This window comes from Cygnus atratus, chromosome 3 (genome assembly GCF_013377495.2).
Source record: "Cygnus atratus isolate AKBS03 ecotype Queensland, Australia chromosome 3, CAtr_DNAZoo_HiC_assembly, whole genome shotgun sequence".
Taxonomy (NCBI): Eukaryota; Metazoa; Chordata; class Aves; order Anseriformes; family Anatidae; genus Cygnus; species Cygnus atratus.
This window is the reverse complement of record NC_066364.1, coordinates 109,694,198-109,720,622: the sequence shown is the minus strand read 5'-3', so window position 1 is coordinate 109,720,622 and position 26,425 is coordinate 109,694,198. Positions and strand designations below refer to the sequence as shown.

At 41.9% G+C, this 26,425-nt stretch overlaps 1 protein-coding gene across 3 annotated transcripts in view; it reads left to right on the top strand.

Annotated features, from left to right (window-relative positions):
- The first annotated feature begins 1,557 nt into the window (after positions 1-1,557).
- The window catches only part of PELI1 (pellino E3 ubiquitin protein ligase 1), a 47,193-nt gene continuing 22,325 nt past the window's right edge, over positions 1,558-26,425 (top strand). Inside the window, exon 1 of one of the 3 annotated variants that reach the window (XM_050710015.1) lies at positions 1,558-1,746. Coding sequence is in view for 1 of the 3 variants with exons in the window: in XM_035553046.2 (XP_035408939.1) it covers positions 14,478-14,532 (55 nt within the window). In the remaining 2 variants the exon portion in view is untranslated. Of the gene's footprint in view, positions 1,747-13,758; positions 14,533-26,425 lie in introns of those variants that run through there. The other 2 variants (XM_035553048.2, XM_035553046.2) reach the window with 2 other exon arrangements.

Genomic DNA, 26,425 nt, shown 5'->3' with positions numbered 1-26,425 from the left:
GCTGCGTGCCTCAGTTTCCCCGAGTAAATTGGACGGTGATGAGATCTATTATTGGATGGTAATGAGATCTGTTATCGGATGTAATGAGACCTATCCACGCTGTCACACATGGGGTGAGTGATGCATCGCACGCAGCACCACGAGCTGCCTCGTGCTCGCCCTCCATCGCAGCACCTCCCGCCTCTCCCTCCTCTTCCTTGCCCAGGAAGGGAGCAGAGAGGGGTGCTGTTCCCAGGCTGGCCCCAGCAGGTTTTCAGTGCCCTGAAGCACCTAACGCCACGAGAATTAACACCAGGTAATGCAGTTCTTCCCATTGCTAGGAGAGGGGCCTTGCAGCTGAGATGTTCTCTGCTTCGTAATGCCCAAGTGTCACCCAGACCCTTCAGCTCTGCACCGTCCAAGCCCAGCACAGCCAGCTTTGGGTAGATTACAGGGTAATTCTGCTCAACCCTCCCTGATTTCTGTGGGATTCGGGCACTGATTTGGGAAGAAGAGGCAGCGCTCGCTGCTTTGTCGCACCGGGACGTGCTCGGTCCCCCCACAGCAGCCCCCAGCTCCTGCCTGTGCTCACCTCTGCACAGCCAAACCGTGACCAAGGGGTGATGTGGGGGGGCTGCCTGCTGGATTTGGGCTGAACGATGGCCAGCACCCCCAGGTCCCCTCCAAATGGGGCCCCCACCACCCCCAGCCCTGAGCCTCGGGGGCCCATCCATGTGCTGTGGTAATAATAATAATAATAACAATGATAGTAATAGTATTAGTAGTAATAATAGAAATAGTAGTAATATAACAACAACAACAATAGTAGTATTAGTAGTAATATTAGAAGTAGTAATAGTCATAATATAACAGTAATAATAAAATGTAAAATATATAATGTAAAAACAACAATAATAGTATTAGTAGTAATATTATAAGTAGTAATAGTAATATTAATAATAATAATAATAATAGAATCACAGAATCATTAGGGTTGGAAAAGCCCTTCAAGACCATCTGGTCCAACCATCCCTCTGCTACCAATGTCACCCACTAAACCACGTCCCTCATCACCACGTCCATAACAACAATAATAACAGCAGTAGTAATAGTAGAAGCAGGAATATAATAACAGAATAATAAAAATAGAACAATAGAACAGTAGAATACTAGAAAAATAGAATATTAGAATAATAGACTAGAATAATACAATATAACATAACATAACAAACATAATGTAATAAATATAATAATTATGTAGAATATACCTCCCCCTTTAAACCCAGCACCAACACACGCACCCCCTGTAACACATGCACCTCCATACATATGTTATATAGAGACGTGTCAATATTAAGGCATAAACCCACACCCCTGCAAGCCACACACAGCGGCATGCACGCATACATATATGTACATACATATACACACACAGAGCCCAGCAGCCCCAGCCGCGGGGAGGCACTACAACTCCCAGCATGCCGCGGGGCGAGGCCCCTCCCCTCCGCCCGCTGGCCCCGCCCCCCGCTCTCTGCCCCCGCCCCTGCCCTCCCCTCCCCTCCCCTCCCTCCCGCGGCCGTTGGGTGCTGGAGCGCGCGGCGGCCGCTGAGGCAGAGCGGCCGTTGGCGCGGCGGGTGGCGGCGCTCCGCTCGGCTCACCTCACCGGCTCCGTCTCTTCCTTTCCTTCTCCTTCCCCGTCCGACCGCCGAGAGAGAGACCGGGAGCCCCGGACACCTCCTTCCGCCTGCCTCCCCTTTCCTTCCTGCGGTGAGTCTCGCGCGTCTGTCGCGACACAGCCCGCCCCCGCGCCGCCCTGTCGCGACGGAGACCACCTCCTCGCGATTGCAGGGAGGGGGGGCTCGGGGCTTGCCCGCCTCCCCCTCATCCCCCTTCCTCCCCTCCCCTCCGCATCGCTTTGTGCTCCGCTGGAAGCCTGCAGCGTGGGTTGCCTTTTTTTTTTTTTTTTTAATTCTTTAATTTCCGTGCTTCTTGCGAGTTTGTTACCTTTTTTTTTTTTTTTTCTCTTTTTTTTTCCACCTATTCACGACAAATTTGTCCCCCGGGGAGGAACAAATTTGGGGGGGGGAAGCTCTTTGTCACGCAGCAGGCAGGAGCCATCCGCTTGGGGGGGGAATTAAAAAATAATAATAAATAAATACGAAAAAATAAGAAAAAACAAACACAAATATTCGCACTCCGGGGTGGCTGAAAACCGAGGTTTTGGGGTGTTTTGGGGACGTTTTGGGGTGCTTTTTGCCGAGGGGAAGGGGGCCCTGGGCTCGGCAGCAGCACAACAAAGGGGGTTTTGTGCGGCCGCTGCTAACCTGCGGGCACGGGGGCAGCCCGCCGGTTTTATCCTAAATTTTGTACCCTCCCGCGACAAATAATCCGACGTCGGTTTCCTCTGGAAGGATCCGGATCGGCGGTGGATCAGAGGTAGCTTTTATTTGCTTGTTTTTTAATTATAAGCTCCTCTCGGGGGGACGCGCAGGGTTTCTCCCATCCCCTCGTCCTCTTCTCCCCTGGTTCTTTTGTGGACAGCCAGGGATCCGGCACAACTTTGGTCGGCTTTTTTTTTTTTTTTTCCTCCCTTTTTCACTCTTTTTCACGTAGTTAAATAATGAGGTTTCAGGCAGAGCCGATTGCACGGGGTGATGCTGTGCTGCGTGCCGAAACCATGGAGAGGATCTTAAAAGGCCAGGGCAGAGGAGGAGCGGCTGTGCTTTCGGCTATTCCCCCCCACTCCTAAAGGGGATAACGATATCTTAAAGCAATTTTTACACTGAAAGCTCATCTCTTGTGTTTTCAACCCCCTCCAAAGCCGCAGTTGTTTGACCTCCGCACGATGCAGCTTCTAGAATACGTGCAAGCACCAAGTAGTGCTCCTGGCCATACCCCTCAAAAGCTGCTCTGATGTTTTTCTTGGGACTCCTCTGACTTTACAACACCCCACTTGGCAAGCAGGGTTACAGAAGACGGAGCTAGACCAAGCCCTGGGCTCAGCATCTCAGGCACGGTGGCTTTATTTTTGCCATTTTGAAGCCACGCAGGGGGAGACGCAGGGAAGAAGGCTCTTTCCGGTTTCTGTTTTAGCAGCTTTTAATATTTTACAGAGAAAAAAAAAAAAGCCGGATGACCTGTTGATGATGCATTTTCTGTCACTTTTTTATGCTGAAAGGCGCTGCTGGGTTAGTTGAGACAAAGGCTTTCCCAGCGAGGCTGGCCAGATTCTCATTTGCATGTGTTGTGCGGGCCGTACGGGCTTTGTGTGTTTTAGGCCAGCGATTTCAAAGTGAGTAATGTGGTGGCAAAGTTCAGAGGTCTGCACCGGACACTTCCCCTTCTCCTCTGCCCTGCCTCCTCCCCCCAGGAAAAAGCCTGGTTTGTAGGAAACCGAGGACTCGTGGCTGGAAAATGAGGCCCTTGTAGTGCCCCGTCAGAGACGGATCTGAACGAGTTGTGGAGCTCCTACCCGTTTTGTATCAGTGGCCAGGCAGGAAGCTTTAGGAAAACGTTTTAGTTGTATTTAGGCATCTGCAGCATACCTTCAGTTTAAATGCCTCCTGTTTCTAACGAACTAAACTTGTAGGAGCGCCTACATTTAGCTGAGTACAGTCTTGTGAAGCGTGCCTAATGAGTGTTTCGGTTCTTGCTAAACTCTGAAATGTGTTTCTTAATGCAGCAGGTTGCCATGTTATTGTTTGTGTCTGAAATCAAAGTTTCAAGTAACTACTCGTATTTCAAGTGGAACAGAACTTGGTGTTAGTATGAAGTCTGTCTGCTACAACCATTGTGTGTTTTGGTATTGCTGTTGGTTTGTGTTAAGAAACAAGGCATGGAAAACAGCATTCTTTCACTTCAGGATTTATAGCTAGTGACTGTGTTTGTAGGTGCAAAATAGAGCATCATCTGCTCGGAGCCAGTGATGTTTAAACTCCTACTCATTTGTAAGGAACTAATTGCGAGTATATTTTTGTATATAACGTCGTCTTAGGATCTCTAGAATACAGGAAAACATAGAACCTGGAACTGTTTGTAGATGCTACTCCATGCCATGAGCTAAAAAAAAGAAGAAAGAAGGTGTTTCATGAAAAATAAAAGTCACTTTTAAGCATGTGCTTGTAAGCTAAATTGTACGGTTGATCTGGAACTCTTGCAGGATGCTATTAAATGGAAGTACTTGTTGCTAGCTGGTCACTGCTCATCTTGCTGATTAAATCATAAAAGTTCTGACTGTAGGTGCATTAAGAGGTAGAAGTTCACAGCTCTTTTGCTTCCAGACGTTCATTCCTTAATCTTCAGATTCACAAGTGTGCTGACAAACTGTCAAAGGAAGTGACAGCAAAAGAGATGGTGTAGGAAGTAGGTCAAGCACTGCTAAATACTGCTGAGATAGTTTCAGTGGAAAAAAGTAAGCTTGCTTCCATCTGATCTAGTTTCTGTTTCCTTTCAATCTACTGGTTACAAGAAGCACCAGGAAATCTCACGCTCCTGCTGTAGTCCCATAGTACTACTGAGATTAATATTGCATCCCTAATCGGGCACAGTTGGTCTTCCTGGCTGGAAAGATTCATGGTGAGGAAGGTAAAATAGCATTTTAGTTCTGGTTCTGTGAGGTGTTGAATCCCTGCAGATTGCGTCAGCTGGGCAAAGACGAGGTGCTCCTGTGTTTCCCAGGGGTCTTAGGCAGCTTGTGGGGTAGATTTCCATTCCTGCTCCTTCTCCCTGTGCTGCTCCAGGTTGTGCTGAGGCAATGCTATCATGGATGATGATAATTGTCACAACTGATTGTGAATGTTTCTTGTTCAACATGTTGTTTGAATGGATCTATTCAAAAAATTGCCTTCCAAGTTCAAAACCAATGAAATTATTTGGCATGCTAGAAACATCCTTAAACTACAAAAAAGTGAGCTTTACCCTGTTGCTGCTCTGTTCTAAAAGCAGTAAAAAAAACCCTGACAATAATGTGATGTGCAGAAAAATTACAGCCTTGCACTATGAGTATGTTCTTATCCAAGTATCCTATATTTATACTGATTTGAAAGCAGGTATTACTTGCGGGATGGAGGAGGTGCTTCAGAGCTTTGCCCAGGTGAGTGCTCGGCTTGTTGGCTCCCTACGTGAACGCTGTGCTGTGGACTTCTTGTGCTGACCATTGTCATGCGACTGGGAGCAGCAAACGTGGCTAGCAGCTTGAAGTGACCTTTCTGCAATAACCTTGTAGTTGTGAATAAATGTAAAAAGTTCAGTGGTGTCTGCTGTGACAAGCTGTTTAGGCCACCCTGAAGGGGCTTTACGGGACAACTCTGTTGAGCTGTGCTGAAGGTAGGTGGTCATCAATACCAGCCTTCTTTCGGCAACATCTCCTACCTGGCACACGAGGTAAATCCTGTGAGGTGCTTTTTAAGGATTGGGCTCAAGTGAGAGCTTGTCGGCAGTTTGGTTCAGGCTGAACGTAGTGCCCGGTGGGAGCATTTGGTTAAAGATTGATGGTATCCTCAGGTCCCTGCCATGTAGGAACACGGTTTGGTTCATGAATAGGTAATAAAAGTTAATCTGCTGACCTTGTTTCTTAATCCGTGCTGCTGAATTCAATCATAGTGACTTGACTGCCACCCATGGTATGTACTGATATAAATGCTAAGTTTTAGGCTCAAATCTCGTGTGCTCGAGAGGGGAATGGACTGAACCTTGTGGTGTGTTTCTGGCTGCCATTTCGGGAGTGGAAATGTTCTTTGATCTTACTCTTCTAACTGAAGGTGTATGGCAGTTGGTAGAGTAGGAGCAGTCAAAACCTCTTACTCTGGCCTTGCTATATTCCTTTTGGGAAGAGGATTTGCTCAATTCACACTCACGTTGTAATACTTTTCTTCTTCACAAGTAGAGTATGTTACAGAAGACTTTGGATCTGTGTCATGCTGGCTCTGAATGCTCTTGATCTCCCTTGATGTTGGCTATACAGCTATGTCAACCAGATGTTTTTCTATGCTTACACTGTTTGCAGCAGATTAATTGCAAAAATGTGTTTTCAGAAGGGGAAAATGCATTTGTTTTGGGAGAAGGTTTTTAGTAGTGTGGAAATATTTAGGCCAGAACGGTTCTGGTCCGGGTATACTAGGTAGGGTGGGGATGTATTTGTTGGTGGGGGCAATTACACCTTCTAATTGACAAAAGTTAATCAAAGACCCAGATGTAAGCAACCTTCTACTGACAGTGTTTTTGTGAGCCTGTTAGTTTACTTATTCAGTATTCGGGAAGATAACCATGGTGGTTTTGGCAGAAAAGCTTTTGTTGCTAAATGCTGCATTTCCATTTGTGATTCCGTAGCATTTGCTGTAGTGGCAGAGGCTCTGTGTTGTAGACAAGTCTATGGTGTAGCACAGAAATGAACAGCAAGGAAGCCAAGAAAAAGCTGAAGTTAGATTCAAATCAGAAGGGATCTGCTTTTTTTTTTTCTTTCCAAATAGGATAATTGGAATAGCTATTAGAGAATGTGGTGTTGTGTACTGATTGAGGTTTTGGGCAAATTGGATACATCAAAAATGCTTTGTAGTTGCTTGCAAAAGATGGGATTGGAGCAAGTTTGTTGAGTAAGATTCTTTGGGTAGTAGTTCATTGGAGTTAGGACTTGAGGCAGAAAAAGGAAAAAACCTGCCTAGCCAGCATTGTCTTTAAGTAGACCTCCATCAATGGATTATTGCCTCTGTTGCCAGTTGATATATCTGCTTGGATGGAGTTAGCCATTTGTATTTCAAATAAGTAATGTTTCTGCAATTATATGATCCTTTGGTCTTAATTACAAACAGTGAAAAATACTCTTTCATGAGCTGGGATATTTTCTTTATTTCACAGGCAAGGTTGGTGACAGAGTTCAAATCTGAAGAGATTATTTTTTTTCTTCTTTAAGAAATATTGTAAGAGTTGCCATTAATGTTGGTGGAGCTTAAGGCCTGCAAGAGTTTTCTGGAGGTGTAATGAGAGCAAATCTGGATCAGATTCGAGTATCTCCCCCCAGCCTGCTTGCCTTTTCAGTGCTCCTGCTTAATTGTGTGTCTCAGGTTTGAGTAGAGTAGTGAGCAACTGGGAAGCAGCAGCTGTTGAGAGTTCCTCCCTGCCTTCTGCCAGCTTGCCCTCTAGCATGGTAACCCTATAACCTGGGTCAACAACATCAATGTTTTCATTGTTCTTTGGGTCAGGTTAGCTGGACTGTAATCTGTGGGTTAGATCTAGCTTGAAACATTTCCATTCAGCTGGTCCTCTGCCTGAGGAGTGACCCACAGTGACTGGGGCAGCATGCAGAGCACTTAGGTAGAACTGTGGGCTTAGAGCTGGGAATTAGTGTCCATGTAGCCTGTGCACGTGGCCCCCTTAACCTTCAGGTCCTTTGGGCTGCTATAAGACAACATTAAACTAGTGGCAAAATTAGGCTGAGGATGGCACGTGTTGGTAGTTTTTTTTCTTGTGTTAAGATCATACTGCTCTGCCAGTTAAAAATCTACCTCCAAGTGCCCGCTTTCCCTACCACTAGTTCCTTCTGCTCTCAATGGTTGAGTAGTATTAAATAGCCAAGACGTGATTTTAAAAACTTGCCAACTTGAGTAATACTTCTGTTTGCTTTGTCCTAAGAGAAATTATCCACGTTAAACGATAAAAGTAGTTTCTGAAGAACTTCTGTAAAGAAATCTCAAGGCTCCTCTTGTCTTAAGTGTTAATGTGTATACTGAGATTTTTTTGGGTGATGTTTACTGATGCTGCCTTGATATCCTTTTCACTTACCTGAAGCAACTGTAATTCACTACAATACTTTTACAAGAATAAATATTGTCTCAATCGTGGTTTAACACAAGGTTCAACTGGGAAAATAAGTAATGGTTCTTTTGTCATATCATGTAGCTGAACTATTTATTTGGTATGAGGTTAGGGGAAAAAATCCAAAATGCATCACACATGGAACCTTACTATAAAGTAATTCACTTCCTTTTAAAGAACTTGTTGCTCATTTTCCTTCTGTAATGCACCTCTTGGGATAAGCTGCTAATTCTAAAAATATGTCAGTTCCACCATTTCCCACTAATATATTTTTTTTCTTTGTTTGGCTTTGGTTTGCTTTTTCCCTGAGCCACTTTAAATACTCTGAGGCATGCTTTAACATGGAAGAAAATAAATGTGCCTAGGTATTTGAATCGCTGTATTTAGATCACTGCTGTATTTCAGGGCTAGTGGAAGATGACTTTAAACTTCTGTTTTAAAGTAAGAGCGTACAGGGGCCTCAAGCTTTAGTTAATGTTTCAAGTGGGATGCATACCTGCTCTTGGGTCTGGCTCCTTTCTGCAATGCTAGTGGTCTGTTTTGAGTTTAGAGAAGACAATGCAACGTCACTAATGATGTCAAAATTGTCTGACAACCAGAGGAGTTTCTCACCTATGGGAAACCAGAGTTAGTGACTGTTCTATAGTACTATTTCCATCTTCATGATCAAAACCTTATGGTAACTCAGTTTCAGATTTGGGAATACCATAGGTATTCAGAGCTCTGCAAAAAGCTGTGTGATGCTCACAAATGGAGGGAGTACATTGGTTCTCCATTAAGGGCTTCTACTCTACGTTAGTAGTGATGATCAAAAATTGGATAGTTGCAGAGGAAAAGATAATAGTCAAGCTGGAAAACATGTCATCTTGTTAACATCTAACTTCAGCACCTGCTATTTGTGTGTGTTGGGGGGAGTATTTGTTTAATGTACTGGTAGTGCAGGACGCGAGAGATCCAGCTCAAATTCCCCAAAACTTACGGGGACAGTCTCTAAAAACTGCTTCTTAACAGTTTTTGCTTCTTTCAAATACATGGTGCAGAGAATCAGAAGGCTCCCGAGCAGGCCCTTAAGTGTTTCATTCGTTCTCTTTCCTTTCCCGTTTGCTAATGTTTAGGCAAATTTGTGATGATAGATACTTTAGATAAGGAGTGCTCTTCTGGTCCCATCCGCTGTCCCTGCATCTCCTCAGCAATCACGTAGCTGTGCACTTGGTGCCCTGGGATTGGAGATCAGGCTGAATGCAAGTTACACAACAACACGTTACCGTACAAAGACAGTTGATCCCTCCTTTGTGCTTAGATGACTTTCATGGCCAAGTCATCTCCTCTTGATTCCTGTGGTAGGTGGATCTGTCATGCAAGAATCTTCGTTCTTTGATCATTTGTTAATAAGGTAATTGCTATGCTGCTGATAGCCCACATCAATTGTTAAAGCATTCATTCGGTGCTGTATGTGGTGGATGAGAAATGTCATTAAAGTAGAACTTTCCCTTTTGGTGCTGCATGACCTGTTGGCTGCTGGTTAAGGTTTCTGAAAGCTACTTCAGATTGTTGCAGAGGGCTGCAGTACTGTGGTAAGGGTAGCAGCTGGGGTTCCTTCCTTTGTTTTTAAAAAGAACTGATACACGGTTCTGTTGAGTGGTCAGCCACCTGCTGAAGCTGAGGAACTCAGCTTGATCTTGCAAGCAGATAAATGCATGGGCAGCTTTGTTATTTTTAACCACTTAGCTTCTCTGTGCACGTGTGCGTGTTTTTACAGTCAGTATTGTGGCTTTGGCCAGGGGCTTTCTGAGCAGTGTGTGTCCTTGTACGTGTTCCTGTTGGCTGAGAAAGGCCACGGTGCCATATTGAGACGTGAGGGCTTCCGTGGCTTAGGTACAACAACTGCTTTTGAATTCCTAGGCCAACGTGTGTGCTTTTTCCTCATTTAAATAACTGTTCCTATTTCACTGCTTTATGAGCTATGCATAGTCAGCAGTGGAAACTTCTACCTGTAGAGGAAAGGTGTTGGAAGCATTTTTCCTGCAGTTTTTCATTTAGTGTCATCTTGGAGAGGAGCTTGTTGAAGTCGGCGGTGTCTAAATGGGAACAGAGATAGGAACCTGGTCCAAACGATAAGGAGAGAGTAAACCTTTACCTTAAAGCTCAGAGGGACCAGTTGAAGGGAGAAGTGAGGAGCTTCCTTATTGTGTCAACTAAGCATGTGTAGCGAGTGTCTGGCATCTTTCAGTCTCTTAGCATCCACAACAGCAAGTACTGTAGGCCTGCTGCTATTTTATAGCTATTAATAAGGAGCAGTAACAATCAGATTTATCTGGGCCTTTTGTCAGTGTGCATTTCAGAACTTCATTTGTTAATAAATAGCAGTTCTAAAGATCCAGATAGTGCTTGGCTTAGATGTATCATGAGATAGCATGAGAAACATCTCGTCTCCTCGCCTTGCCCTGAGCAGATGCCAAGCACAGGGTAGAGTGTTCCCTCTTGCTGCCTGGCCTGTGTCCCCAGGCAGCGGTGGGGCTGTGGTTCTTCTGCACAAGCACCATTAGGGAGGGACACTGTTCCCTCCTGAATCCCAGGGAGGAGTGGGGAAGGGCACGTAAGCCACAGATAACAACAGAAAACCTAAGAGATTTGTGCCCCACTATCCTATCCAATGAGGAGCTTGGTGTTGTTTTGCTCTGTTACATGGTTGGGAGGTGGGGGGAGAGGAATCTACATGCAAGGATGATGTCTCCAGAGCCCCAGATGGATGTTAAGTTTGGTTTTGCTTTTATTTTAATAAAGGTAAGAAACTCACAGGTGTGTTGATGCTTAATTTGCCGATGTTTGGAGGTTGCTATAGGAATGCAAATGAGCATTCGGTTACTAATCAAATCTTGCATTGCTCTGAGGTATGTAAACTAATGAAATACCAACAAATGCGAAGCTGGGTGAATAAACTGATAGTGTAGCATAAGTTTCTCAAGTTCACGTGTTCCGTTTCTTCTGCCTCCACTGCATCAGCTGAGGTGTATGCCTCAGTGTGACTGAGGAGCAGGTACAGAACTTGCCTGAGCCACAAGCCTGGTGCTTAGGGTGAAAGCACAGTGACTTCTGGTGCAGAGAGGTATAACATCTGTTTGTAACCTGTGTCACAATGGGACGGATTATAAAATGACAAATACTCTGCCAATAGGCATATGCTCAATTCAGCATTTCACAAAGTATGCCAATTAGATTTAATACAAATGTTCCCTTGGAAAGAGCACCTTGATTTAATTTTTTTCAGATGCATGAAGTAGAAATGGTCTGAGGCTCTCTGTTTGTTCTTTAAAGACTAAGTGCTATATTTCTAGCTCTTGGCAGACATTGTCCACAAGTACTTCATGTTCCATTGGGCTTATGCCAAATTTAATGTACTGTGTATACTGAAAGCATCAAAAACAGGCTTACTTTAATTTTAGATTTTACAGCTACCATTATTGATTTTTCTTAGAGCTGTTCCATCCAATCTGCTATCAGTTTAATTTCTTTTCCCTTAAGGAATTTGGGAAAGGATCTTGACAGTGTTTATTTGTGTGGCTAGGGACTGTTTATGTGAGTGAGAGCTATAGATCAGACATCTCTGCTGTGGCCAAACTCTCCATTTATAGAAGCTAAATCAGCATGCTGAATTATTTGTGAACTCCTGACTTTAGCAGTGACTGGTATGCTGTGACTAAGGGTGGTGTTCTAAACAAAGTCCATCAACTGTTTTTCAAGAAGCTTGAGTTTGATAAAAATCTGAGATGGGAAAGGACTGTTACGATCAGCTAATCTTCGATCATAATGGTACCAAAAATTGTGGGCTACCATTTTGCAGTCCTTGTACACCATACAAGTACAAGCCTGTGAGACCTTCAACTCTGAAGAGACAAAAAAAAAAAAAAAGAAGTAGGGGGGTAGGGGAGAGAAACAGCACAAGTAGAAGTTACGGTAGGTTGACAAAGAGAGGAAGGAAATAACAGGGGGAAAGAACAGGGCACAGTGCAAAACACCCAACCAGCATGCGTTGGTTTGTTCATAATGCCACAGTCATCAGGTCTGCTGATCCCTGCCTGACAGCTTTGTCTGCTGGGTTCATATTTTGGCTGTTCATCTTTTATTTTCAACCCTCGGGGCCAAGTAGCTGTGCATAAGCATGGCTTCTGGCCAGGTGGCTCATCGCCCTAAGAGTGTAGAGCAGGATTCCCTTCCATTATGTTGATGTGGAAGAGCATGGCACTCAATGGAGCCTGCTTTTTCCCCCTCCCCCTCTTAGTAGTTTTTTTGTCTCCTTTGATTAAATGCAGGTCTGCTCTGCTTTCTGCTTTGCAACTGCACCCTCTGCTAGTGCCACTAGAGCAAAAATTGCTCAGGTAATCAAAGTGGGGAATAGAGGGAGGGGTCTCTTGATGCAGAGAGACTTAAAATCCCAAGACGTTCTATGTTTGCCATTAATAGGACCTATTGTAATTGAAGAACATGGGAATTACTAGTTAGCCTTCATTGTAGGCTTAACCACAGCACCCGGTGGGTTTTGTTAGGCCTAACTCTTATGTGTAGTTTGAGAATAGTTTTATGTCCAATTTCAGTTGTCCAGTCCTCAGGCATAGTTTGCAATTCAGATTTTACTTCATCGTAAGGATGGAGCTTAGTTCTTGAAAGCATTCCTTTAGCTTTGATAATCTTCAAAATACCATCCCGCAGTCTTCAGAGACTGTATTTTCGGTGGTCTTCCTGTCTTCTCACTGCGCCTTAGCACACGTGTGCTGAGGGCTCTGCTGTGACCTGTTGCATTTCTGCTTTGCCAAGCAGCTCTAGAAGATGCTTTCCCAGCGTGCAATCACAGACCAGTTAGGAAGAGGTTTTGCAACTGGACCCTGAGATGTGTTAACATTAGTATAACCTGCCCGGGAGTTTTGTTATAGCAACTGCCTATGGAAGTAACTTGCATTAATATTAGTGGACAAATTGTGCCTCTTTTCTGCCTCCCAAAAATGTTTTGGTAATTTTATTATCTTGGTGTCCCTTCTCATAGGGGGAGTAGGTGCTTCATCATGCATCAGAACTGAGTAAGCTGACAGTGCTCGTTTTCCTCTTGTCTCTCAATTTGTCCCTGTCCCTAGACCCCCAAGATTAGCAAAAACTATTAGAAGAACTGTTCTATAGAAAAACGTAGAAATGACTAAACCTGTTAAAGACAGAGTAAAGGGTTGTTGCAAGTCTGCTTTTGTAGCAGGGACAGAATTAGAAGGTTTTAGTTTATTGCAGTTACTGTGCTTGCTTTCAAGCTTAATTTTTAAAAATCCTTCATATAAGCCAAGTATTAACTCAGTATGCATGCTAATAAGATTTGTGCTGTACTAAGCCATCTTTTGCTGATGAACATAACTTTTGTTACATGAAGGAACAAAATAAATTGAATAGAAGGGTGCATATAAAGAAAACAAAAATCAACTCCAAGGTTAAGAACAGGAGTGGCTATGTTTCCTTGTTTTTTCAAGATTAAACACAGCTTTCAAGTACTGCTGAAGAACAAGCCCTATTTCCTGTCATCTCGCTATTAATTAGTCCATGCATTTAAAAAAAAAAAAAACACACACAACAATGAACACATTAATTTTGCTCTTTTTCTGGAAACGAACACCCAGGCTGCTCTATGCAGTTCTCCCTTCCTGTTCTGTGTTTGCAGATGCAATGTAATGAATCAAATTGAGGAGTGGATCTGGGTCTGAACCAGGGGAGACCATACCATGGCTGTGCAGAAACATTGTTGTCTAGATGCAGGGCAGCAGGGAGGACCGCTGCTTTTGTAGGCAGTGGTATTTTATTCTGCCTTGAAATTGTTTAACCTCGGAATGAGATCCTGCTTTATGTTAGTGGTAAGCAAGTGCAGGCATTCCTGCAGGTCAGGAGAACAGGTGATAAATAATAGTCGTGTGATGCAATGCTTCTGTCTTTGCATGCAAAGCTTATGCCTAAGTACTAGTGGCCAGGTTTCTCAATGAATAGAAGTTACTTTGGAAGGGAACTCTGGAGATCATTGAGTCCAGATCCCCTTGCTCCCCCACTCAAAGAAGTTTGAAGTTAAAGCTAGCTCTTTCATCCTTTTATTTGGCATGGTATTGAACAGTGTACAGCCAGGGTGTCTGCTGACAATTCTTATCTAATGTTTACCTGCAACTGTCAATCTTCTGTAAATGTGTAACTTAGATATACCCAGTATAATTCTGGAATGTGGTGTGTTTTAAGTTTCATTAAGTCTTGAGCATGCTTGTACAGACTGACTGGTATCTGAATTCACTGAATAATTTTGAACAACTGTTTGAGTTGCTGTGTACTAGGAATATCAATTGGACACAGAGTGTATGCTCTGCTCAAAGACATGCTGTAAAGAGAAGAATTGCCAACATTGGTAAGTCTCTACGAAACCAACTTCTTTACAGTGGCTGTGAGCAACAGGTAGCTTTCCCACCTCTGCCTCTCCCAGTTGACAGTTCTCAATTGGTGATGCTAGCCGTTTGGTGCTAATGTGGATGGGGCTTAACCATATGGTCTCGCTCTCACTTTCTCTCGCAGTGTTGAAAAATGTTGTCCTGTCTACACTAGCAGCTAACTGATCTGAACCCATTGTTGACAGCCACCATCATCAACAGGTCATTTTCCCTCTGCGAGCGTGGCTTTTGATTATGTATCGTAAATCCAAGTGGAAGTGCGGTTACAATCTTGCGGTTCTTGGACACGGTGAGTTTACATCTGCACGGTTGTTCTAAGAGAACAAACGTTTCTTCTTACACTCGAACTTCTCTAGATGAAAATATGTAAGACACAAAAAAAAAAAACCAAAACCAACTACATCTAGAATTCCTTTGAAATAGACTTTTTTTTTACCCCATAAGGTTTTGATTGAGATTAGTTGCTAGAAGTACAAGTGTAGAACAATACAAACCATTAGTATTGTCTTGCTGTTACTGTCCATAACTGTATTGGTTCTTTAAACACTGTATTTTTAAAGCAGCTGGAGAGAGACTGCTTGAAGCTGATCATCAGACAGCATCTCTCCACAGCAACTGCAGGTGTTATTGGAGACATTACTGCTAAGCTGTACCAAACCATATTTTCTCTTGTTCCAATGTTGAATTTCTACCGAAGGTGGTTTCCAGAGGCCCTGAGCCGGTGTAATATTGTAGTACCTGCTGAGAGTGATCTCTTGTTTCTCCCTCTCATTTCCCCGCCCCCTGTGCACACACAACCCCACTCCCGAGATCCAAGTTGTGCAGCCCTGCACCCTTCTTTGCTCCAGATCTGCTGACCAGAATTTTTCAACGAGGTGACTTTTCTCACTAACCCAAGAGAAAGAAAACTCCTGCGATTAAATTCCCAAGAGGTTCAGGGAGATGAGGTTCAGGCAACTTTGTCATTAGACTGACTATATACCCTTCTGATGTGGTAGGCTTAAAATGCTTGCTTTGCTTTTGTAGCTTTGTCTATGAATGTGCTTGGCTTATTCTTTTTTCTTGTCCCTCTTGTTTAAGGACAACTGCTGCTGCCTCCTCATTATTGCTTGCACCAAAATAATAAGGGAGGGTTGTGAGAACATTAACTTTTCTTTGCTTGGACCACCTTTGATACAAAGTTAAGTCTAGAGAAAATGAGAATACAAGCTCAAATCCAATGGATATGATTAATAGTGCGAAGACTTTTGGCATATAACTTTGAAAATGTTTACAGTTTTGTATCTTGGGGGATTGGAGCCAATAGGCATGAGATGCTAATCATAATGATGTTTTTCATGATCAAAGGTATCATTACTTCAATGGCTGCTATTTTTGTTTAAACTGCCAAAGTCCTAAAACTGGTTATGAGCAGTCAGTATTGGTGGTTAACAGTCTGAAACATTTTAAGTATAGAAAACTCAACCTCATTTTTTTTTCCAAGTGAGTTTGACTTGAATTCATGCTGCATATTTCTTCTAGTTTCAGATCAGCTGTGGATTCCACTGTGCCTCTGTTTTCTGTCAAGTTTTTATCCCAAGTGAATTTTTATTTCAAAATTACTGAACAGTGCCACTGTATTTCAAAGTGAAACTTGTCAGATAACACAGTACGGTCTAGAGCTTTAAAAATACTGTAGCTAGTAAGCTTTGTTTTATCAACTCAAAAGTCTCATCTGTTAACAAAAAGAAATTTTATCTAATGAGATAGAATGGGTCAGAGAGGATTTACAATGTTCAAGTACTTGTGTATAAGCCAAAATACTTGTTACAGACTCTTACCAAGTATGTAATTCCTTAAGAGCTGCAGAACACAGTTGTTAGTGAAGCTGAGGGCTTTGGAAGCTCAAAGATACCTGGTATTTGAGTGCTTCATCTCTTTGGGCAAACAGTACACAACTTAAATATGGTAACTGACATTGAGCGTTGTCTCTGACTGCACTGTAATTATTCTGAATGTCTGGGGCTTATCCAAAATCAGTGTGGTGAATTAAATTACACGTCCAGCCCAGATCTGCTCCAGTACAGTCTTGCTTAGGTAGGCTGATAGTGATCTTGCTTACGCTGGTTAATTCAGCTGGCTTCGATGGGGTTGAATCCTTACTTGCACCTACATAATTGGCTCAGGTATCAGGTTTGGTTAGGAGACCTGCTAGGTGGACAAGAACAGAATTAGGACTTCAGTTCCTTTTTCCTTGCTCAGTTTGCTTTTGATTTTTTTCAGCAGAGTATGCCTAGAAACAAAGTCCTGCTGCTCAGTACAATTGATCATCTGTTAAACAGATGAGCTACAAACCTCAGTTTTATTTTTGTGAAACATTGTGAAGACTTAGTATAATAAAAAGAGAGAAAGAACTCGGTCTGTTGCTACATTACCGTGCCAGGAAATAATCTTTCCTCTCTGACCAGTTTCTTAGCTGTTCCAGCCATGGTATGATGTAGTTTTACTCTTTTAACAATGGCTTTATTTAGATTATCCTTTTAACTAACAGTTTTGGCATGCTTTAAAAAGCCATTTAAGGAAGAGGATCTTGCTGTGATACTCCAGATTGGGCTAAATGTATAGGCTGCACATCTTTTATTTTTTATTTTATATTTAATTAGAAAGTCTTCATTTGTAAAAACCATCTATAGAGCATGTTGAGTTTGCAAGCAGTTATTCAAAAGGCTGAAGTTTTGTCAAAAGATGCTGTCTTCTGTGTATTGGAGCTGTTTCAGATTATTCTGTGAGTTTCTGGTTGGTAAGAGATTCCACATTGTTTCTGGTTAACAAGAATATTTTTCCTGTGATCTTTGATTTCTGTTGGCTGCCGCTTCAGTGGGAATTACGACTGTTTCGACGCCCCTTTGTGTTAGGTCCTCTGCTACCTTTGCTTATTTTTTGTATCCTGGACCTTTATTTTTTCAGATAAATATAAGTCTTCAATGTATATAGTTATAGTCGTACTGTTTGGGGATGTGGTTTGCAGTTTTTATCCAATTTATACTTCAGGTAGGCTTCTATATCAGAAGTTAAGGAATAAGCAACATGCTCTAACCTTTGGTAAACCCAAATATTTAAATGTTAATAAAAAAAAAAAATCAGTAAGTAGTGTGAGGCTGTTGGGAGGGTTGTCACACTTATTCTGATTGTATTAACCTTTTCCTTTCCCTGAATGAGGCAGGGTGACTTGAAAGAACAGATCTGGGTATAAACCCGGTATTTCCTGAACTTGCGCTCCCTGATGTTTGATTCAGTCCTATTCTTAAGAGAAGTACAAGTGTAAACACACAGTTAATCCCACAGCCAGACTTTTTGAAAATCCCAGTCCTGCAAATATGAGCATGTCTAGTTTTAATATCAGAAGCTGTAAAACCATCTCTCAGTAGCAAAACTAGGAATGTGCAGTTGTTCCCAGAATCGGTGCTTCGCTTCTGAGTCAGGCTGTAGCTGACTGTTCTAGCTGGACAAGTTTCATGACTGAAGCTTTGTGTAAACAGTTGGGCTCCTGCTCTTTGACTATCATGTTTGTATCTTCCTCTTAAGTACTTAAAACAAAACAAAGCCACTCTGAATAAGTCTTTATTTGTTTCTCATTTCTAATGATATAGATACTCTAACTTTGTTAGATTTTAAAAGTAATGAAAATTAAATAGCTGTGTATCTGATGTTACTGATATAAAACCATACTTTGAAGAGAGAACCTATTTTTTTAAGCAAAAGGTTTTTAGAAAATAGTATTTCCTTGTATTTGCCCATTTTTATTGGGTTTTTACCTTTCTTCAATTAAAATGAAATGCCTTTCTTACAAACAGGAAAAAGCCTCAGCTTGGAGGTCACTGCTAAAAGAAAAATACTTCACCTCAAACTAATAAAATTATTGGAGCTGATATATATGTAGGTTCTGTAATGTTCCTTAGCATAGAGAATATTTCAGAGTTGTTTGGTAACTGCTAGGACCAAAATGAGATCAGCATGGCATGTTTACAGACGAGGATTATGTAATGTAAACAAGGCTAGAGGAGGTAAGCTTATGACAGCACTCTGTGTTTGTGGAGTTCAGAGTTTATTTGGGGGACATGTAATTCACACACTTCCATCAGCAAAATGCTGAATGTGCAGAATGACTTCAGAGTTTAAAGTACAGCAGTGTCTGTGAAGCCAAAGAAAGTCTCGTCTTTTCTTTAGAGAATATATATTACTTTTACAACTAGTTTTGAGGTTGCCAAAGCCAGGCTGAGTGTGCTTGATGTTTTTTTAATTCTAAATAAAATGCTTGTCACTAAGGTGTATGGAGGCAATGTATGCTGCTAAGGCAGCAGCTGGTTAGACATCACAGCTCATCAGACTAGTAGCCTTTGTCCCACTTGTCCCAAATTTTATTAACTCGTTCTGTTTTTTAGTGTCAAATTGGTTACACTGGCTTTGCTGTTTTAGTAGGTCTCTGCTTTATTTGCTGTGTCTGTTGTATAGTTCATTACTTGAATGGGCTTGCCTAAATGTATTCCTGATCTGGAATTTGCATTGGTCTAGGAGCTTGAATGTGGTCGGGTGTCTTAGCTAAGGTTGGGTAGTGACTTCTTAACGTGTGCGTACTTGGCTGCTTGGCCTCTTCCTTCCTCTGCTGCACGGCACTTTTCTTCTCTGCGGATGGATGACACGAGACATCCTGAAGCAGAAGTCACAAACTGAATATGAGCAGGACTCCTACAAACCTTTGAGTGCGTGTGAATGAGGCACCAATGTGCTCGCTATGCACAGCTGTTAGCAATTTGAAGGAAAGTTCATAAACAATGTCAGTCCCAAGGGGGCTGCACCAGAGGACCAGAGAGAGCCCTAGCTAGAATACAGCTTTAAGCATGTATTTTTTCAGAAGAATTTACTGAGTTGTGTTGCTTGAAAACATTTTGTGGGAAATAGGTAAGCCTGCTCTAGGTGATAAGAAATACACTGAGCTTGTGTCTCCAAATCTCAATTTTATGAATCTTACTGATTTTTAGGCCATATATTGAGGGTCTGCATTCACACAGAATTCTGTTGACTTCAGTGGATCAAGGGAGAACTTTTTCATCTTCAGGAACACCTTCCTTGCTTACTGGTAGACCTACATTAGCAAGACAGCTATCTGACTCCAAGTATTTCATTAGGGTGAGTGGTGTGACTTACCGTCATTGTAAATGCAAGGGCAGGTCGTGAAACTGCCTGCTGAATATTTTAATGTGGTGTAGCAGTGGCTGCACACTTTGACTATTGCTGAAGAAGTGCTTTACCGTGGTGACTCACTATCCCTGTGCGCTACCAATTTAAAATCTTTTGTCTTTGGATGTTAGATTTTTGTCCGATTTTTGCTTTCCTCAGTGATGCACGCTCAAAGGCAACAAAGAGTAACACAGATTCTGGAGAACATGGTATTTTGTGGGGAAGGAAGGGGGACCACTGTCATGGTACACAGATACCTCTTACTGCTTTTGAAAAATGGATTTTGTGACCCACACACTTAAATATCTTCAGAGTACTTTTGGTTGTAACTGAAGACTATACTATCTTAAAGAAAACAGTTGCAATATCCAGCTGGATAATTTCTTTTATTTGAAGGTAACATTTTTCTGTATAGATAGCAAATTTTAAATTGAACCTAGTGATACCTTGAAAACTTTCAACTGTGTCAAATATTAATCATAATTTCCTTAGCTCTTGATTTTGTTAAAACTGGACTATATGGTCAGGCCAAATTCGCTTGTGTGTTTATAAAAGTATGGCTTCTGATCTAAGTCTCCTTGGTTGAGATATTCTATCCTTGGCTTTTTTTGGTGAGAATACATGCAATAACACCAAAACTTTTATGTGAAATGACCATACATAGTACTTAAATGGCTGTGTTTTACTGATTTGTGATGTTATTCCCACCGTGCTAACGTTACTGTAGTAGTATTTTCTTTGTTTTCTGTTGAAATTTCAGGAAAAAGCTTGAACATCATGTTCTTTTCTCCCTTCTGTCCGAGTAAAAGTTAGGGAAGGCATCCCTAGCACTGACTTCTTAGTACTTTTTGAGAATGACCTTTGTGTTTTTAGGTGTTAGTGCCCATAGAGAGGTAAATGGATGGCTGTTGCATCCTCTCAAGTGCAACTGCCTGTTTATTTTTATAAGCAGAAAACCTCTTATCCAAATTGGATTAGAAGTGTAGGAATTAAAGTATTGCTCTTCTTTAGATATGCTAAATCATGCGTTGTCCATGGGATTATAAAGGAGAAGAAAAAAAAGATAATCAAATAGCATGGGATACTTTTTTCCTCTGAGCAGTAACAAAGTGGGAACGGGTAAGTGATCTAAGGAAACATGAGGAGGTGGAGAAGATATTTGAACTTCATCTGTTTGACTTGCTGGCTGTGGAAGGATAGTAACATGGAAATATAAGTGTACAAAAAGACAGTTTTTTTGTTTGTATAGCATTGTATTAGCATAAAAACTGGTTAAACGTATTCATCAAGAAACAGCTTCTAATATATTGGAAGACAGCAGAATATAACTTTATTAGGAATTTATCACACATGCAAAGTAATCAATTCTTATTTTCTTGGATTGTTGCTTAAAGTAATATTTGTTGTTTGGGCTCAGGTACAGAACACTGAGAGATTGCTATAAAGCCATGCTTGAATGTCAGAAATATGGGAGACTGAGGAGCTGAACCAGCCATTTAACTTATATTGTAGCCCCCTAGATATCCTCTTGGGCCACTGTAAAAAACTGACACTAGGCTTGCAGAGAGTAGGCAGACCTCTGACATCTCTCCAGAGGTATGTAGGTCATATGCTTTTATATGTAAATGCTGGAGGTGATATGTTTAGAAAGGACCAGGTTTTGTACCTTACATAAAGACTGTCCGAAGCTTGAATTTAAGAGGGGGAGGAATAAATTAAGATGGTACATTTATTAGCTATGATTTACCAAATATTCATACATGAACTACAGACTTGGGACTTTCACATGCAAGGTTTAGGAGGGCCAGGTGGAGGTTATCCACACTTTTTTCTTAAACTGGAGTTGCAGATGAACTACAGTTGACACGGTGAGTGTAATAACAGGGTGGTAAGGAATTTAGGATAAAGCAGAGGGAAACTCTATTGGATGAACTTGGCTTTTGTGTTTCACAGCCTCCCAAAGTGAAAAGGAACTTGCCTTATTTTAAGATATCCATTTGTGTGATGTGGGAGTTGAATAGAAACTATACTGAGTAGTTTTTAAATTTTGTCCTTAAGATCTTTTTTTCCTAGTGAGTGTGGAGAGCCAGCATGCTGTAGCTGAATTTCTATAAGTGAATACTTTTCTGTCCTTTTTTCCTAATCCACATGAAATGTTTCTTCTTACTAAAAGTGAAGCAAAGATGTGTTAACACTTTTAGCAAGTCTATGAACTTTCTCTGAAGAAGTCCCTGGTCAGGCAATCTAACTTTGTGGGAATGAAAACTTTCAGGTAATGCAGGTTCAGCTAGTTCTACTAGCAGGTACCTTAAAAGTTTTGCAAGCAGGAAAAATATGACTTGGAAATGAATTTGAATTGGGCCTCTGTTTCTTAATTTAGGGAAACCATAATACCTGAAGCTCAGTGAATCTGAGCTCTGCTCTTCAAAGAACTTAAAACTACAGCTGAAAAATTCTTTGAGGAAGTACTTGAGCATAGCCTATGTTAATTGAACTTGCAGATATGGCATTTGACTTGTTGTGTTTTCAAGATCCACAAATGTTCCTGGAAGACTTAAACTAAAAAAAAAAAAAATCAACAACAACAAAAAAACACTTCCACAATAGCTGTGTCCAGGTACCTGAGAAATTCAAGCTTACTGTCTTGGAAAGAAGCCCAGTGCAACTGCATCTGCATGTTTCTGGCTTAGTAGATGGCTTACATCAGATTGACCTTTTGGGAAAATTAGTTTTATTCAGATGATGCCTTACTTATCTTTTCAGTCCTGTTGTTTGGGAATCCAGCACTTCTCATGCCTCAGACTGTTCTTGGGAAGCCAGATGAAGGACTATCTAAAGAGCAGGTCAATTCCTGAATATCTTATTTGGGCAATGATTGCTGCGAATACAGTTCTATAATGCCATTGCTACACTATTAAAGGGGGCAACGTGTTTGTGAAGCTGTTGTGAAACACAGGGGATGCTGTGTGTCTTAACCTTTCAAAGTCTTAATCAGCCCAAACAATCTCCAGTGTGTGTACAGCAAGCTCTCTGCAGTAATTTTTGCTAATCATTTTGTTTCAAGTAAACGTTGAAACAAACTGTCATAGGAAGGCTATCAACAAACATGAAGCTCCAGGTCGGTCTGAAAATCTGCTTGTCATCTGCAGTTCTCCAGCATTCAATATACCTTCCCTATTTCCTAAGGGAAGGCATGTCTTGAGAGGCCTCTTCATGCCTAAAGCTGAGTCTCTTGCAGCAATAACTTGACATCTGGTAAGCCAACTCCTGCTCTGAGCAGTAGGTTGGACTAAATGACCTCCTAAGATCCTGGAGTGCTCTGTGATTCTGTGGAGTTCTTCATAAGAAGTTGACTCAGCCTTTTGGAAACATATAAGCAGCATTCTAATGCTGGTGCACGACTGAAGGGCGAAGGTGTCAAACCTGTAACATAGGTGGCTTGTTTGAAGGTGCCCTGCATTTAAAATCCCTTCTGATTCTTTTATTTTGAGTATCAAACGGATAATGTTGTTAATATCATCAGAGACTTTTCAAGATAACTTCTATTTTTATATTTTACATCATAGAATCATTAAGGTTGGAAAAGACCTCCAAGATCATCTGGTCCAACCATCACCCTACTACTACTGTCACCCACTAAACTATGTCCCTAAGCACCATAATATTGCTCCATCTAGAATCACTTTAGAATTAGATCTAGGATTAATTCTTGAGTGGTTCTATTGAGTCCTGCAACAGTCCTGCTGTCCTGTAGATATTTTTTTAGTCTTGCCTGAGATTCCTTCAGCTTCTAGTAAGGTTTACTATGAAATTTTTTCTCAGTCCAAAGACGAGTGATTTTGCATGCTCTTTGTTTGGTGGGGTCTCTCCCCAGTAGGAGTTTGAAAGTACTGAGTTAATCCAGTGCCAAAAGCCTCATGTCTACTAAAGCAGAAACCAGCCTGGAGACAGAGGGCCAGTTGTGTTTTCAGTCTGCCAGGTGGGATACGCATCAACAGTAACATGCTGTCCTTGAACCAAAGGAGGACTTCCCTGGCATACCACAGGACAACGCATGCAAAGATCTAAGAGTGGAATAGGACATGGTAAGAAGTGCTCGTTAGGCTCGTTTAATGGCAAAGGATGACTCGAGTCATGGGAAATACCTCTCTGCAGTGTGATGATTTGTTGCCTCTCTGTGACTAGGCTAGTGCAGCTTCAGTGATGAATTGCTCCACAGTTGCCTAAGGCTTGCCATGGTTGTTGGATGACAGATATTGTAGAGTTGGCGAAACCTTTTGAAGGAAAGTTTGCTGTGCCTTAAGAAATTGAGATTCTACTTTGTTCTTTTACTTGGCTGTCCTGCAAATCTAATTAGCTTCTCCAACCCCTTCCAGAAGTGGTTAGTGTAGAAGAGTTAACGAAGTTGTACCATCTACTCTTCATGTTACAGCAACTTGAGATACAGCAAAGCATTCTTCTCTAAAAGCTCTAACTATAACAATGGACCTTTGTTTGCTTGGTCCTTACAAGAATTTTCTTCTTGCTATTAGGCACCACACAGTGGTGCCGGGAATTAGGTCATTTCCTTCCCTCCTCCTCTTCCTGCAGATTACTCGATTAACATTTCTATTGTATACTCTAATTAGCATGTTCTTGGCTTCAGGCTGCTTTCCCCCCATAATCTCCTTAAAACACTGTAGTATGACTTTATTAACTGTATAACATGGGAACTCCTTGCACAGAGATTACACGCGATGTAACACAATGAAAGATTAATGGGGCTGGCAAGTCGGTAATCTGCCATCCTTTCTTCTCCCCCTGTGCAAGACCTCTGGGAACCTGATAATAGAATCAGCACTTCCTGATGCATGAGATTTGCCTTTTCCTGGGTATCATTGGCTTTGATCAGAGTTCTGTCACTGACCTGGTGGGAAATGGATTTAAGGTAGTGTATAGTGCATGTTTGGCATTCAGTGTTGAGTGTATTTCCCCTTGGGACTGTTACAGATCCTGTTCTTCTAAGGTTTTGCTATTCGTGTTCTTTAGTCTCTTCCACCAAACCCTATGTGCAGCGATTTTTAAACACTTATCCTGTGTTTGGGGCTTTATTCCACTCCCTGTCTGTTTCATTAAATAAAATTATCAACAGGCACGTGTTTAAAATGTCTCTTGAAGTGTATTAGTGTACTGATCGGGGAACTCTAGGATGAGGAATTTGCCACTCGGATTTCTCAGCTGTCCACACAGAAGAGGATATAACATCACCCTTTGTCCATATCCATGAGTCTGTCTTTTTAACTGATACAGCTAGAAATGCATTCCTCTTAAAAGCTCATTTTGAATGTCATGTGGAATCACGTAATTATATCAAACTGTACAGCATCTGCTCGTGAGTCAGATAGAAGAACATGACGATACAGCCCTTTATTTCTTTAACAACTTCAAGGAAAGAACCTCCCCTGCAGTTAAGCATCACTTCATGAAATTAGCAGCGATAACTTGGGCTACAGATTTCATTGTTTTAGTCTAGCATGGTTGACAGCATCTCTGATCAGGGAAAAGTCAGGTAGTTTGCCTAGTGAGAGTGCGCTCAAGGCATTTGCTTCTACTCCTTGAGGCCGTTCTTATGTGGAGCAGAAATCATTAAACCTTCCTCTTAATAAAAGTCAAGAACAGAGTAGAACATGGCTGTGGATAGGCACAGGCAGGGAAACAGTATTTCATCGGACACAGCCACTGTGTGTGCTAGGTCCAAAGTAAGTGCAAATAAAGCCTGCTTTTAAGATGAGGGCGTGGTTAGCTATTGAAAGGGCATTGTGCAGTATATTTGTCTGCTAGCAGACTACCCTCCAGAATACTGTGGGTCGCTGTTATGGGAATAGATGGGATGTAGGGGTGAGGATTGTTTCCTGTGGGAAGCCGGGTTGGACAAGTAGAAGGTACATCCAAGCAGCTGCTCATTCTGCAACTTCTTATGTGACTGCAGAATACAGGAATCCACAGGTTTATTAACCTGGGTTCTAAACAGTGGCAGCTGTAAAACAAAAAAAAATAAAATAAAGCTCTTATAAGAAGAAACTCTTAGAAGCCAATTAATCTTAAATTTGCTTTTTAGACTGAACACTTTTTAAACAGTGCAACTCGAGCGTTACGACCACTGTGAGAAAAGTATTGCAACTTCAAAGTGTCGATACCAGTGTCACTTAGCACTGTGCCAGTTTGGGGTCCTCCTGTGCAGAGAGAGCCAGGAGTTTGACTTGATCCTTGTGGGTCCCTTCCAACTCGGGGTATACAGTGATACAGAGCACCTTTTGTACTTTTATTGCTGTACCTGTATGTTAAGTGATACTAACACAGTCCTGATGCTTATTTTTTTTTCCTTTTCAAGTCCTGATTAAGACAAAATTAAAACTATTAACCTTGTATAGGCCAGGGCAAAATGTAGAAGACTTGAAGGTGATGGGGGAAGTGGGATTAGGCAACTCTTCCACCACAGTGAAAGGTGCCATACGAAAGGTGCCATACCAATCAGTGGAAGAGCGAGGCTTGTGTGATAGTAGAGTGAGGGTGTTGATTTTGGCAGGGAGGAGGACCAAATTTGAATCTCAAGATGTGGCTTGATGAGGTTCATTCAGAAGGTTCTGATCTCACTAGCTTTGATGCAGCAGGTTTACAGAATAAACCCGCAAACAGATCTAAAAAATGTTTTGGGTTAAAATAGTTGGGGTTTGTGTATGTTGATTTGGTGTTTTTTTTCTAACCACCTTCTCAGCTGAGTAATCTGACAGCTGTGATAATGACCATACCATCTCAGATCAATATTGAGTAGCATGGTGGCCAGAAGTGGAAGCCTGGAGAGGAGTGGAATGATGGAATTTGCACATCAATGCTTCTTCAAAGTGCTGTTCAGTGGTTGCAGCTCAGTCATTTCTGTGGAGCAAAGTGATATCTGTGTGCTTAGTAAGCTATGATGGTGTATGTGG